This window comes from Vigna angularis, chromosome 6 (genome assembly GCF_016808095.1).
Source record: "Vigna angularis cultivar LongXiaoDou No.4 chromosome 6, ASM1680809v1, whole genome shotgun sequence".
Classification (NCBI taxonomy): Eukaryota; Viridiplantae; Streptophyta; class Magnoliopsida; order Fabales; family Fabaceae; genus Vigna; species Vigna angularis.
Genome location: NC_068975.1, coordinates 36,543,874 through 36,557,039, shown reverse-complemented (window position 1 = coordinate 36,557,039; position 13,166 = coordinate 36,543,874). Strand labels below are relative to the sequence as shown.

The window sequence follows — 13,166 nt, the reverse complement described above, 5'->3', positions numbered from 1 at the left end:
CACAAGTTTCATCCTACCTTGTAGCATATGTAAATTTGTTTAGATCTTTTTATTATTATGTATAATTATTGATCTCGTAAATATGATTAAGTTCTATTTTTTTTTTCTGAAATAATCTAATTTAGAACGAAGAATTATTAAAGAAAAAAATTAATTTGTTTTCTTAAACACTAAAGATAATACTTAATTAAGGATTATAAGATACTACAAGTCGTTCGCAACTTATAATAATATATTAAGATGATTAAAATTTTTAATCTGTCACGTCTCAATCTTATTTTAATGTATACACATATTTTATCTTTTAAATTCTTTTATATATATGAGAGATGATCAATTTTAAAATGAAAAATTGTAAATAACTTGTTTTTTTAATACGTGTGCTTAAATTCTGAAAACAAAACTCAAATTAAAGATGACAATAGGTCTTGTAAGTTGCTCGGAGTTTTCAATAAAAAAAATGAGATGACTTGGATATTTTAATATGTCCTATCTTATAATAAGCATAGTTTTGTATAATCTTTTACGTATAATTGTCGATGTGGTAAATAAGACTAATTCCTGATAAAATTTGGAATGAAAAATTATCAATAACCACTAGTAAAATATATATGTTTTAATTTAGTTTATATTGATATATCTTTGGATTTTATCTCAATTATAGTCTCTATATTTTTTTAATAGAGTTATTTTCTTCATTTTTATTTATTCACAAATGTGTTGTTATCTTTCGCTGTTGGTGTTGTAGAACTTATATCTTCTTCCTTCTTTGTTATGAAAAAGAAAAAAAGTTTTTCTTTTCCTTGTTCTTCTTCATTTTGATTTGGAAGCATTCACGTTATGTCGGTTCATCTTGTTTTCTTCATTTATGTTTGATTTTAGTCTTTAACTTATTTGTATTGTGCATTAACAACCATCAATCTTATGAATAAGTCATTAAACTCGAACAATCACTTAGATTATTTAGCTTTGAATTAAACCGATTAGACTGAATATTATGAGAATAAATTAACTTTAAAACTTATTAGTTCAAGATTAAAATATAATAATTCATTATAAAATTTATAAATAAATGTTTAAAGTAAAAAAATATATTTGACCGATTAATAACTACATTTATTATGGTATGTTAAGTCCACTCTAGCAGTACGGGCACTTAGACCTCGTACGACACAATAAATATTTCCATTTAAACAAAATATTTGTAATTCATTTTATTTTTTAGAAATATGCATTCAAGGTGACAAAAATGTTAAAATTATACTGTTTGTTTTCATTGATTAGATGTTCTTGGAAAATGTATTCATTAGTATTAATAAGTTGTAAACCAGATCTTCAATTTCAAATGCAAATTTAAAGAATTCAGCCATAAAATCAAAAGTTGTTGAAAAAATACAATAACTTAAGCACAAACATTAAAAACATAACAAAATACCGTTACATATTCCGAAATATACAGTCATACCTAAGCACTAATAAAATTTAGTAAGTCTCTTGAATTTAATTCATTTAGTAATCATATATACATTAAAAGTAGTGCTGGTAAAATGGGTTGTAATCGGTGAATTAGTAGAGAGGTTTGACACACATAGATCTTCACACTCGTAAGATATTATCTGTTTTGAGTCAAGCCCTCACAAATTTGCTTTCGATAGCACTCCAAAAGCCTTTTACCAATGGAGATATTTTATGTGCATACCATGTCCATTTCTTATTTTATCCCATGTGAAACTTTGTTTGTACCCAACATCCTCCCCTCAAACAAAGGATTATGGTTCTCCTACCTCTCCTACAACGGAAGTCTTTTCTTATCCTCGAGTACACCATGGTTAATCCTCTCTTTCACGATCCATGGTCACACAACACTGGCTATTTATCGGTCACCTGCCAAGGCTTCACCTGATCATGGAGGGACGTACTCATTTAAGTCCAGTCACCAGACCTGAACCTGACTCTGATACCATTTGTAGGGAGGTTTGACACACACACATACACATAGATCTCTACCACCAGTTTAAGATATTGTCTTTTAGCTCACCACCAGTTTAAGTCGGGTTGGATTTAAAAAAATGTAATTTTTTTATACGGGTTAGTTTTCAACCCGGCTTACTTAGAATCCAGCTCACTTGGGTTGAATCCATGGTGAGCCGGATTGACTCACTAAGCCACCTAATTTAACTTAATTATTTATTATTTTTGTGTTTCAATATTATTAATTAGCATTTTTTATTACATTTTAGATAAGGATAAAAAAAATGTTTTAAGAGAGAAAAATATTATAAATTTATCTGTTCAAGACTCTAATATTATAAATGATACAAAATATATCAATATTAAAAACTTATTTGTTCGTCTTTTGTGCTTATTTTTGGATTACGATTGGATTGTATGATATTTTATTTTTATTTTGAATCGTTGTTCGAGTTTAACATTATTTTAAGATCTGAATTAAAAAAATTATAATTTTTTTAATTTAAAAAAATTATAATTAAGTGAGCTAGTGACTCAACACATTTAACCCATGTGGTATGTTGAGTTGGGTTCGAATTTTTCCAGCTCGCTAATAAATAAGTCGGGTTAAGTTGACTCACTAAATGAAGTGACCGAACTGAGTCGAGTTGAGTCGGGTTACTCGTTTTGACAGCTCTAAATAAAAGTTAAATTAGTTACAATTTTAATCATTACTATATTATTATCTAAAGACTAAAAATTATTAATGCATTTTATCAAACGCAATCATCTTGATTTAGAAGACTCGCTCAAGGAAATAACTATTATTTTTATAAATTAAAATATTCAACATTAATTTTCAAAATAAAAGTGAATAGTTTTTTATATTCACTTAAAAACATATTTTCAGAAATATAGAATTTTAAAGTTTATCGGAAAGAAGAAAGGTAAAAAAGAAGAAGAAAGAGGCAACACTAATTATATATTTGGTGAGAAAGGATTAAAGAAGAAGAAAAGGAATAAATTAATTTGTATTGTATGATGTGAATCATTTTGAAAAGGGTGGAATCACCTTAAATTTATATTATGAATTATTAAATTTTGAAATTTTAAAGTGTAGAAAATGAAGATGGTGTGAGAGGTGAGAGTAGGGGGAGTGAGAGTGAAGAATGTAGAGACAGAAAGAAAGGAATGAATAGTTGAAATTGAAAGAAAAAGGGAATGGAAAGAGAAAACTTGCTTCACCAAAAGCATGAATCACAGTATAAATATTGCAAAACATTTATAATTTTTCTTCTTGGCGATTTTCTCCCTCTCTCCAACTCGCTCTTGCTCACTCGCTCACTCGCTCCATGACTCGGCGCCCGCGATCATCTTCTTCTTCTTTCTCAACCAAGAAATTCGACGTGTTCGAATTCAATGACGAAGACCACAGCATCGAGAAGGTCTCTAAGAGGATTCTCCGAAAGTTCCAAAACCCTAGCAAGTCTCGTTCTTCCCCTGTCACCAAATATGATTTCCTCCAAGCCTGTAAGCAACTCTCTCCACTCTTTCAATTTTTCGTTTGCTCATTCGTTCAGTCGTTCTTTCGTTCTTTCGTTCGTTCCCATTCCTCGTCAATTTTCTCCGCAGTTGCGAGCGGTTCAAATTGCAGACCTGTATCCATTGACATTACCGCCGATCATATTAACCTCGATGATGAACAAGGTATGGGTCATTCATGGACGAGCTTTTTCGTCTTTTTTGTCTGTCTTATTATTGTGTGTGTATTTTTCTCGTGTTTCACGTGGTTCAGAAGAAGAAGTGACACGGTGCTCAGCGGAGGAACTTGCTGACCAACCGTTAGAGGTTGTCATAGAGGTTGTTGATGACGATGATGGCCGTGGACACGATGATGGTTATGATCGAGAAAAAATTGATACTCAGTCTTTGATAGACACGCCGCTACCACTGTCTGCTGATAAAGAGATTTCCGGCTGCAGTGATTTTGTTGAAAGCGATTTTGACTCGAAAGTAGGTAGTCGTTGCTTCTATTTTTGCCCTTTTGCAAGTCATGCTAACATGCTTGGGGCGAAAGAAACTCTTGGTTCATTTTGGCGACCTTAATTTAATGTTGTTTCAGAACCGGTCACTTGGCGTGGCTTCAGATGACGACGACGACGACGCTAGTCAAATGAGTTATTCTTCTACTTCGTCTTCAAATCCACCTGAAGATGAAGGTATTTTTTTCCCCGCTTTAAGACTTTTTTTATGATATTTGAGGTATTAATGTTTTGCTTATCAGTACTGATGCTTCCTATGTTTATTGTTGGTTTTGGTTTTCTTTTTTTATACTCTAGTTGACTTCGGAGACCAGCTAGTGGAGCATGACGATTCGGCTGCATTTGTAATTGTAAGTGTTCTTGTCATGTTTCTATAATTAATTTCTCTTTGTTTTAACTGATCGTTGTAATCTGTGGAAATTATATGTCAAAACTTTGTTTTCATTATGGAAAAGAATGAAATTTGTTATATATTCTCTTATCCCTTTTGCTTTAGGGGGCAAGAAATCTGATTTTGGCATTTAAAAGACTATTTCTGTGTCCAGTAGGTTAAGTTGAGCTTCAAATGGGAAATTTCCTAAAATGAGAATGGATAACTATTAATAAATAATAGCCTTTGGATTAACAAGTAATAGCTAAGATTAAATTTTCCTTAAGGTGAAGGCACATGCTACAATTATCCTACGGTGGATAATTGTCTTGTTGTCGACACTTGGACAAAGGGAATGGACACCGAGCACTCTGATGCGACAAAGAAGGCAATCAGTGTAAATGTTTCTGGATGGTGAATTGTTGCATGTAGAAGACAACCGAGGCAATGTACCTTGATTTAAGAAGTGTTTTGATCTATGAGAACTATAAATCTGGACTCCATATGCTCATACATATATTGATCAAGATCAAAAGTTATTGCTCACATGATGACTTAAAAAACTCATGCATTCATCTTTTAATCTTCAGCATTCAAATATAACCCAATGACCTAAACTTGTAGTTTTCATTTTTCAAAGGAACTGAACTTGTCATTTGATATTCTCCTTGCAATTCATTTAGTCTGCTTGTGTGTTCTGATATGGCCAACTCAATCTTAAAATACAGTTCCTACAACCCTGATTGTTGTACATACATTTAATTGCTGGTCTTTCGTTGGATTTATTTTTATTTAATAATATTTGCCTTAAAATGATTTTTTATGCTGGATCTAGTTCTTTGATACATCAAATGTATGTATGTACTTAGTACTTTTAATGTTGGTTGGATAGATATTCCGGATAAAGCGAACTGGTTTTTTCATGTGCAGAATGTCGAAGAAAAGGTGGTTGATGTCATCCCTGATTTTATTCAATTCGAGGATTTGTATTCCACTAGGTCCAAGTTAACATTCTCATGCAACTCCTTGAAACTTGAAGGCTCAACAAGTAATGGAACTAGGGAAACTCTTAAAATTGAGTGGCCGACTGAAGATATCATAAAAATTGAATCATGTTGGTTTGAAAATGTAAGTCCCCCCCCCCCCTCCCCCATCTTTTATTAATCTGTTGTCTCTCTTACAAATAAATTCGATTTTCTTCTATCATTAGATTGAAACAGCCTTGATCAACCTTCTTCTCAAATCAAAAGATTATAGTGAAGATGGAAATAGAAATCAAAATCCAGGTGTGACTACTTTCAAGAATTATGTTATTATTCTTTTTTATGATCAATGCGGAGGATGTTTGTTCTCTCCTTATTTTTAAAATTGGAAATCCTTAATTAATTGCAACTGTAATGGTGAATATATGGATATGATGGTATTCCTCTAATTTATTTTACTTGATTTGATATTTCATTACAATAAATACCTTTTCTATTCAGGAATAATTTAGTCAGATTTCATACTATTTGCTGAGTTGCAATTTTCATTGCTTCATTTTTTGAGGGGAGGGCTTTGTGATAATCTTGTTATAATATTTCGGCATTGCTTAAAAGTTTATGCAGATTTTAAGCTGTTAAAGTTTGCAGTCTATGATTCCTTTTGGTACAAGGCAGAAGAAGCAATCAAACTATTGGACACCAGATACACAGATATATGGAGTACACATTTTAAGTAAGAATGTTATTTGCAATTTTGTGGAGTATAAAATATATATTGTGTAATTGCGATACTTGAATTAGATTTTTATGGATCAAAGAAAGCATTACAAATTCTCTTATCATCACTGATCATAGAAAATGGTGAGTCTGAAGGTGTATCTACATACTCTTTGCCTCAGTTAATGATATATATCTTATGGGGGTGTTTTTGTTTTACTTAGATAGAGATCATATATGTCTTAATTGGTATTATGTTTTAGTACTGTTCCTGCTTAAGCTAATGAGGCTAGCAGAAACACTCAAGTCTACTCTCTCCCTGCCTTACAATCTTTAGAGCAAGTATCTTATCCCCCTGGGAATTGCAAGGTATCCTCTATATATTAACATCAACTCCCCCTTATCTCGCACCACTTGAGCAGTTGCTTAACCCATGATCATACCATTACAATAACTGATCCCACTTCACGCGGCACCAATTTAGGGAGTGACATACAACTGCCTATACACGGACCAAGTATCTAATCTTATTTAGTTTTCAGTTTTTGGTGTTGTGGTGAGATTGGTTTCGTTTATGATGTTTTTCTATACTGTTATTTTGTGAATTGTTGGTGTTTTTTGGGTGCTTAGTACTTGACTGTACAAAAGTTTGTTGCCTAACTGGTCAAAATTCTGTTACTTGACTGTTGAAAAGTATGTTGCTCAATATTGGAAGGTGTTAATTAGTCTTACTTATTATTCCCCCCCCCCCCCCCCCCCCCCCCCCCCCCCCCCCCACCCCCACCCCCACCCCATGCAGCATTGATGTTGATAACAGTGGAAGTATTTCTGCATTGGGGCAGCACTACTTTTTCTCTCAGAACCGCTATTTCCCCAAGTAAGTCCATCTTATTTGCTTCTGTTAAAAGTTTTTAGAAATATGATCCATGTCACATTCAGTGTTATATCAATAAAATTTAGAATTTGATTCTTCATTACAGTAATTCACCAGTTGTCTCTGTTACTTACTATGATTATGTACCATCATTTCTTGAGCTCCTAGCTATCAAAAGTAAATTGTTTATTTTTCTGTTTTATATATTTTTTGTACTTTTAGGGTTATAGAGAATGACGAACGAAATTCATGAGAATGCACCTAATTTGTTATGCTGTTGATAGTTGGTTCTTGACACAGTATTTGTACCTCTTCAGTAAAGCATTCAAAAGTTGAATCTACCCTATTGATCCCAATTATATTGGATTTTTCCATGCTCATCATCCCAATTATATTAAATTTCAGCTCTGGGGGTGGGGGGCTAGCACTACTGATCCACGGGGGCAAGCACATGATCCACGCTGAAAGTGAAAAAAAAAAGTTGTGTTTTGTTTAACCAAACAAATTTATGGAGCTAGCATTTGATAGCTTGAACTTTTGTGATGTTTTATTCTTAAGTAAACCAATAATTGTAGGTTGTGTTCCTGCCCTTAGCTAGTTTTTGCTTGCCACTCCATTTATTTAGTAAATATTTGTTTTATCTTAGTTATTGTTTGTTTTTGTGATATTATTTTATGCAGTTTTGATGAGGCTTTTGATGAAGTTATTTATCCAAAGGGGGAGCCTGATGCTGTTTCTATTAGTAAGAGAGATGTTGAGCTTTTACAGCCGCAGACATTCATTAATGATACCATCATTGACTTTTATATCAAGTAAGCATGGTGGTGGAAAATTAAACTTTTTGATGGATTCAAGAATGTTGCTATAATTGACTTATATTAGTCACAAAGTGGTGTTCGCCTACCTTTCTCTCGTACACAAATGTACATGTGATCTTTATTACTTTCATCACTAATACTTGTAACTTCATTTTTATGTTGATTGAAAAATTTGCCAACTTCTCTGAGATCTTGTGAAAAAAAGATGATTGCCAAAAACAATCTATCCAAACAAGCACTCCCTAGGTTTGAGACTTTCCTCTGCATATGAACTGACATTTGCTAAATTTGGCTTATGTATAGGTATTTGAAAAATAAACTCCCTACTGATGAACAGGACCGGTTTCACTTTTTCAATAGCTTCTTCTTTCGCAAGCTGGCTGATTTAGACAAAGATCCAGCAAGTGCTTGTGATGGTAGAGCAGCATTTCAGCGTGTACGCAAATGGACAAGGAAAGTGAACCTTTTTGAAAAGGATTATATCTTGATTCCCATAAACTATAGGTAAGAGTCCAAGACAACATCTTGCTTGCTGATACAAATTTTTACATCTTGAGAATCATTAATGTTTCTTGATGCCAGTCTTCACTGGAGTTTGATTGCCATTTGTCATCCTGGTGAAGTGACATGCTACCAAGGCAAGATCTTCCCTTTCAGTTATTCTTCTATTGTTATTCGCACAATTTTACTATTGTATTTATTTGATTGTATTGTAGATGAAGAAATGAACGAATCTTCCAAAATACCTTGCATCTTGCACATGGATTCCCTACAAGGAACCCATAAAGGTCTGAAGAATATTTTTCAAAGGTAGGTTCCTGATAGCTGGTGGAGATAGGATATAACCTATTTTCTACTCAATGTCAATTTGGAGGTCCAATAAATATTACCCTCTTCTCAAAATTTCATTCCATACAAAAATTAATATTTTGTTTTGATGACTGGAAGGTTATGAAGTTGCCTGAATACTTATTTTGTAATTTGACCTAAAAGAAAGTAGCATGGTATAGATTAATGGAATTGCCCCCACTTATATAACTGGTGTGCTATAGATTCTGTTTTTCTTCCTGAAACCAGACTGATGTAGAATAGATTCAGTGTGACTCATACGTTGGTATCAACTTGTGGTAGCCTTTCTTTTTATTTCTTTTAGGGTCCGTTTGATGAACATGATGATATGATAAATATCTTATTCTACTGTAATCTAATGTTTGTTACCTCTTCACTTATTGTACCCTATCACTATAGTTCATTTCTTGTCCTAGAGGGGAGTATAGTTAGCCCAAAGGGGGAGTTCAGTTTGGTTTAGTAGGATAGGATAAGCTCTCTCCCCACCCCCGACTCTCCTATCTATAATATTCACTCATAAATTTGAATTATAATGGTAATTAAACTATACAAAAAATTCTTAATTATTCAAATACGTTTTTAAAGAAAAATATTTGCATCATAATATTAATTTTATAAAAACTATATAATTTTAAGAAAAATTAATGAGCAAAATAAGATATGTATAATGTTATTGATATTAATTTATATTATAATATATATTATAATTTTTTATTTAACAGATCTTTTATATGAATTTATATTTATAATAGTGACAAAAATTTAAATTATATTATGTATTAAAATATTAAATTAAATAATAAGAATATAACAATTTTTAAGATACTATTGCATCTTAAAATCTTAAATGAATTTGTATAATTAAAACATAATTTATGTTATATCCTGATACTATTTAGTTTTTTATCTTCTATATACGGAAATTATCCTATTATTATCCCGTCATATTCTTATCATATTATATTCTTTTACCCTATTATATCATGTTTATCAAGCAAGCCCTTGATACATTACAAGCAAAGATAGGATGTATACTTGGTATGTGTAAAATAAATTACATCAAGTGACAATAAAAATTTGTGAAAGATCTCCAGGGGAAAAATATACCGACAGCAGGAGTTTATTATCTTTATATGTCAGTAGTTTTCCAACAGTTACTTGAGCTACTATATTAATCATTCGAAAGTAGTCACCTTTTTATTTTACTAGCAGTTGACTTGTTGACGCCACTTCTTGCCAACAGTTAACAATGAATGGTTACTTTGGTTACTATCATCAATCACTAGAATGTATCACCACTTGTCACTGAAATCTCACATTTTAACCCTTACCCTACCAAACAGGTAGCAATGAATGGTGACTTTGCCCACCATAGTCAATCTCTAATCACCAAACTTCTGCCAAGAACAACACTATCAGCAAAATAACAGGCAATCCTGTTACTGTTTTTTCAACTTCATGTGACATTAGAGTCCATATGAAACAACTACCTAAGTCATTTAACTGTTAGCGAGTGAAGCTTTATTGTAAGTGGCAAACAGCTTAAAACTTGTATTGATATTTTGTTTGAGGTTGAACCTTGTGCTTAAATGGTTTAACTAGGCTTTGTTGACAGATATATTTCCTCACGGAAATTTAGATAGCTACTACAGAAAGTTGTTTTGACAATTTAGTAGAAACGAAACTCTATTCAATGAATTACAAGCTTGAATAAGTAGAATTAATCTGTTTTCTGTCATTGTGCAGAATCTGACAGTCCTTTGTTTTATATATTTTTTAATGGTAGTTACCTCTGTGAAGAATGGAAAGAGAGGCACGGTAATGTGGTGGATGATGTTTCTTCCAAATTTCTTCATATGAGATTCATCTCACTTGAGGTAGTCTATTATTAACTTCCCTATAAGTAATCCAGCGCAACTTTTACTAGACTGGTTTGGTCTTTCTTTTCTATTTCAGCTGCCTCAGCAGGATAATTTATACGATTGTGGTCTCTTTTTGCTCCATTATGTGGAACGTTTTCTGGAAGAAGCTCCTGTAAACTTTAACCCTTTTATGATTACGAAGTTCTCTGACTTTGTAAGTGTCTTCCCGTGGCATTAAAACTTGAACAGGATATGTAGTCTCATTTTTCATTTTCAGTGATATAATGTTTCTTTGACTTTCTTTCAAGTAGCATCATTATCTGTCTTATCTCGCTTTCATGATTATGTAATCCGTTGATGCTCTGGATGATTCCATCAAGTATTATGTTAGATGAGAAAACCTTGGGAAATTCATATCACAAAATGCAGGCTGCTATGCTCCTCTGCCTTTTTCTGAATTTGACAAGACATCAGAGAACCTGAACTAAGGGATATATGAGACCTTTATGCACTATTTTTCTCTTTTTTTTTATCAGCAACTATTTTTCTCCTTTTAAAATCACACCTTGAATTTCAGATTGTTTGGTGCTTGTGCTTGGGTGTGTCAAATGTGTGTTTCGTTGTTGTGAATTTAAACATTAGTATATTGATTTGGTTATTTAGATGAATAGTATTTCTTAATTGCTATTATTCTTACATGCATCTGTTTTAATTGGCACCTGCATTTATTAAAACGTCTTCATCGTCTGTGTGGGATGACCACATGATTCCTTTTTCATGTTATACAGCAGTTGAGTCACAGTTAAATTTCTTCTCATAATTTCCAGTTGACCAGTAATTGGTTCCCTCCACCAGAGGCTTCTCTGAAACGATCTCACATACAGAACCTAATTTATGATATATTTGAAAATAATTCTTTGCAAGCACGTCCTACCGATTGCCTTGACAAAGGTCTTCCTTCTGAAGACCCTGCCATTGTTGTCCAGACGAAAGTGGAAGAAGATTCCCTTACGGGTTGCAGCTATTCAGATTTGTGGTGTGTAAAAGATCCTTTAAATTCCTCTACTGAACTAGAGACTGCTGATATTCAGTATCCAACGGCTTCACCCGGAAGAGTTTCACCGTGTATGGGAGGACCTGCTCTTGTTTCCAAGGACTGGCGAGTAATTTCACGTTCTGATTGTCTGCAGATGTCGGCATATCACAAGAGGGGCTTCTTGTCACCATTAAAAGTAAACGAATTGAATAATTCGGATTTTAACTTTCTATGTTTATTATATGCTTTTAACTGCCCCCTCTTTTTTTTTTCATTTTCATTATCTAAATTTGTTAAGTGCAGAAATAAAATGGCCACCCAGTATCTGCTTAGAATATGAAAATGTTGCTATACCAACTGAAGTATTTCACTTTTCATGCTATAATACAGGAAATTGATGAATGTAGTGAGGAAACTGCTGTATCAGTAGAGAGGGAGAAATCCCAATTGGTATATGATTTTCCATCCACATCATATGTCAGAAAAGATCACGGAGCATCAGAATCATCGGAGCATGGGCTTTCTGTAAATTTTATGAAAGCTGTTGATGACCATTCTCTGTCAAGAACATGTACTAGATTATCCTCGTTCCCAATGAATACAAGTACTCATGAAGACCAGCTTCTTAAGAAAAATGACGAGTCAAAAATTGAAGACAAGACAATAGTTGAGTATCCATCGACCTCTGGTGAGGAGCTTACGGACTATGTTGTTCCGGATTCTCCAGCGGCAAATGATGCTGATGTGAGTTTCTTAAGTCACTCCTCATTCCTTGAATATATGAATTCATTAACAACCCATCAAATACTTGATTTTACTCAGAAGAGGAGTCTTGAAGAGGATACGATAGTTAACAAGGAAAAGGCAGTGACATTTCAATCTGATAGAGAAGATGCCAAAAGGCCAAATCCTATGAATGCATACGTTGTTCCGGATTCTCCGGGGGCAGACGATGGGCATGATGCTGATATAAGTATTGTTGAGTCTCCTTCCTCATTCCGTGAATATGAACCAGATGCCAAAAGGCCAAAGCTTATGAACCAAGATGGTGCTCCAAGGCGCATGCTCACCAGAAGCATGCTAAAAGGAGCTTGTGTGTTATAGCCACATTAAACAATATTAAATATTTGAAATGACGTAAGAGAGAAATAGATTACAAGAACTACGCTGGTCCCCAAACGGTGAAGTAATCTGCAAAATACTTTCGCCTCACCCTTACACTATAAAAATGCTCAACACCATTTTTTTGTCATAATTTTGGTGGGACTGTTTTAATTTAGACAAAGATACTCAAAGTTGGTCCTTTTGTAAAGTATACTAAATGTTTTAAGGGATCTTAAAACAGTTCATAGATATTCTTCTACTTTTTAAATGTTTCCCACATTGCTTTAACGTATCGCTGTAGTTTTTGAATTTATTTCATCGTTTTATTTACACTTTATTTTATAATTTAAAATTATTAAAATATTGCTAGTTATTAAAATTCGCAAAATGGAATATTTTTAATAAATTATTTATATAAAGTGAACAAATCATTTTTACTAAATTTAGAAAATAATTTATATTTAATAAATTGAGACCTTGATTTTCAAATTTAAATCAGATAACTGAAATTGATTTTAACTATTAAATACGGTGATTTAATATTTAAGTTGGATCAATATA

The 13,166-nt window shown here is 32.8% G+C and overlaps 1 protein-coding gene across 6 annotated transcripts; it reads left to right on the top strand.

Annotated features, from left to right (window-relative positions):
• Nucleotides 1–3,108: 3,108 nt before the first annotated feature.
• Nucleotides 3,109–12,873, top strand: LOC108343051 (probable ubiquitin-like-specific protease 2A). Of its 6 annotated transcripts, XM_052878937.1 has the most exons (18): nt 3,113–3,480; nt 3,583–3,657; nt 3,746–3,963; nt 4,073–4,169; nt 4,290–4,342; nt 5,293–5,490; nt 5,573–5,648; nt 5,961–6,078; nt 6,862–6,939; nt 7,617–7,748; nt 8,058–8,258; nt 8,337–8,392; nt 8,471–8,564; nt 10,390–10,480; nt 10,560–10,679; nt 11,293–11,697; nt 11,892–12,245; nt 12,324–12,873. In XM_052878937.1, the coding sequence occupies exons 1-18, from the start codon at nt 3,303–3,305 to the stop codon at nt 12,603–12,605; spliced, it is 2,826 nt and encodes a 941-aa protein (XP_052734897.1). In that variant the 5' UTR covers nt 3,113–3,302; the 3' UTR covers nt 12,606–12,873. The 6 variants fall into 6 exon arrangements, with proteins under 6 accessions (XP_052734898.1, XP_052734894.1, XP_052734896.1 ...); XM_052878934.1 differs by having other exon boundaries at nt 3,110–3,480; nt 3,749–3,963; nt 11,892–12,873; XM_052878936.1 differs by having other exon boundaries at nt 3,111–3,480; nt 5,994–6,078; nt 11,892–12,873.
• Nucleotides 12,874–13,166: the final 293 nt, after the last annotated feature.

Excerpts from the sequence above, each read along its gene's own strand:
- LOC108343051 (XM_052878933.1), top strand. The coding sequence starts at position 3,303 with ATGACTCGGCGCCCGCGATCATCTTCTTCTTCTTTCTCAACCAAGAAA. Across the intron at positions 3,658-3,745 it reads TAACCTCGATGATGAACAAG|AAGAAGAAGTGACACGGTGC; the intron begins GTATGGGTCATT and ends CACGTGGTTCAG. Across the intron at positions 8,565-10,389 it reads CTGAAGAATATTTTTCAAAG|TTACCTCTGTGAAGAATGGA; the intron begins GTAGGTTCCTGA and ends TTTTAATGGTAG.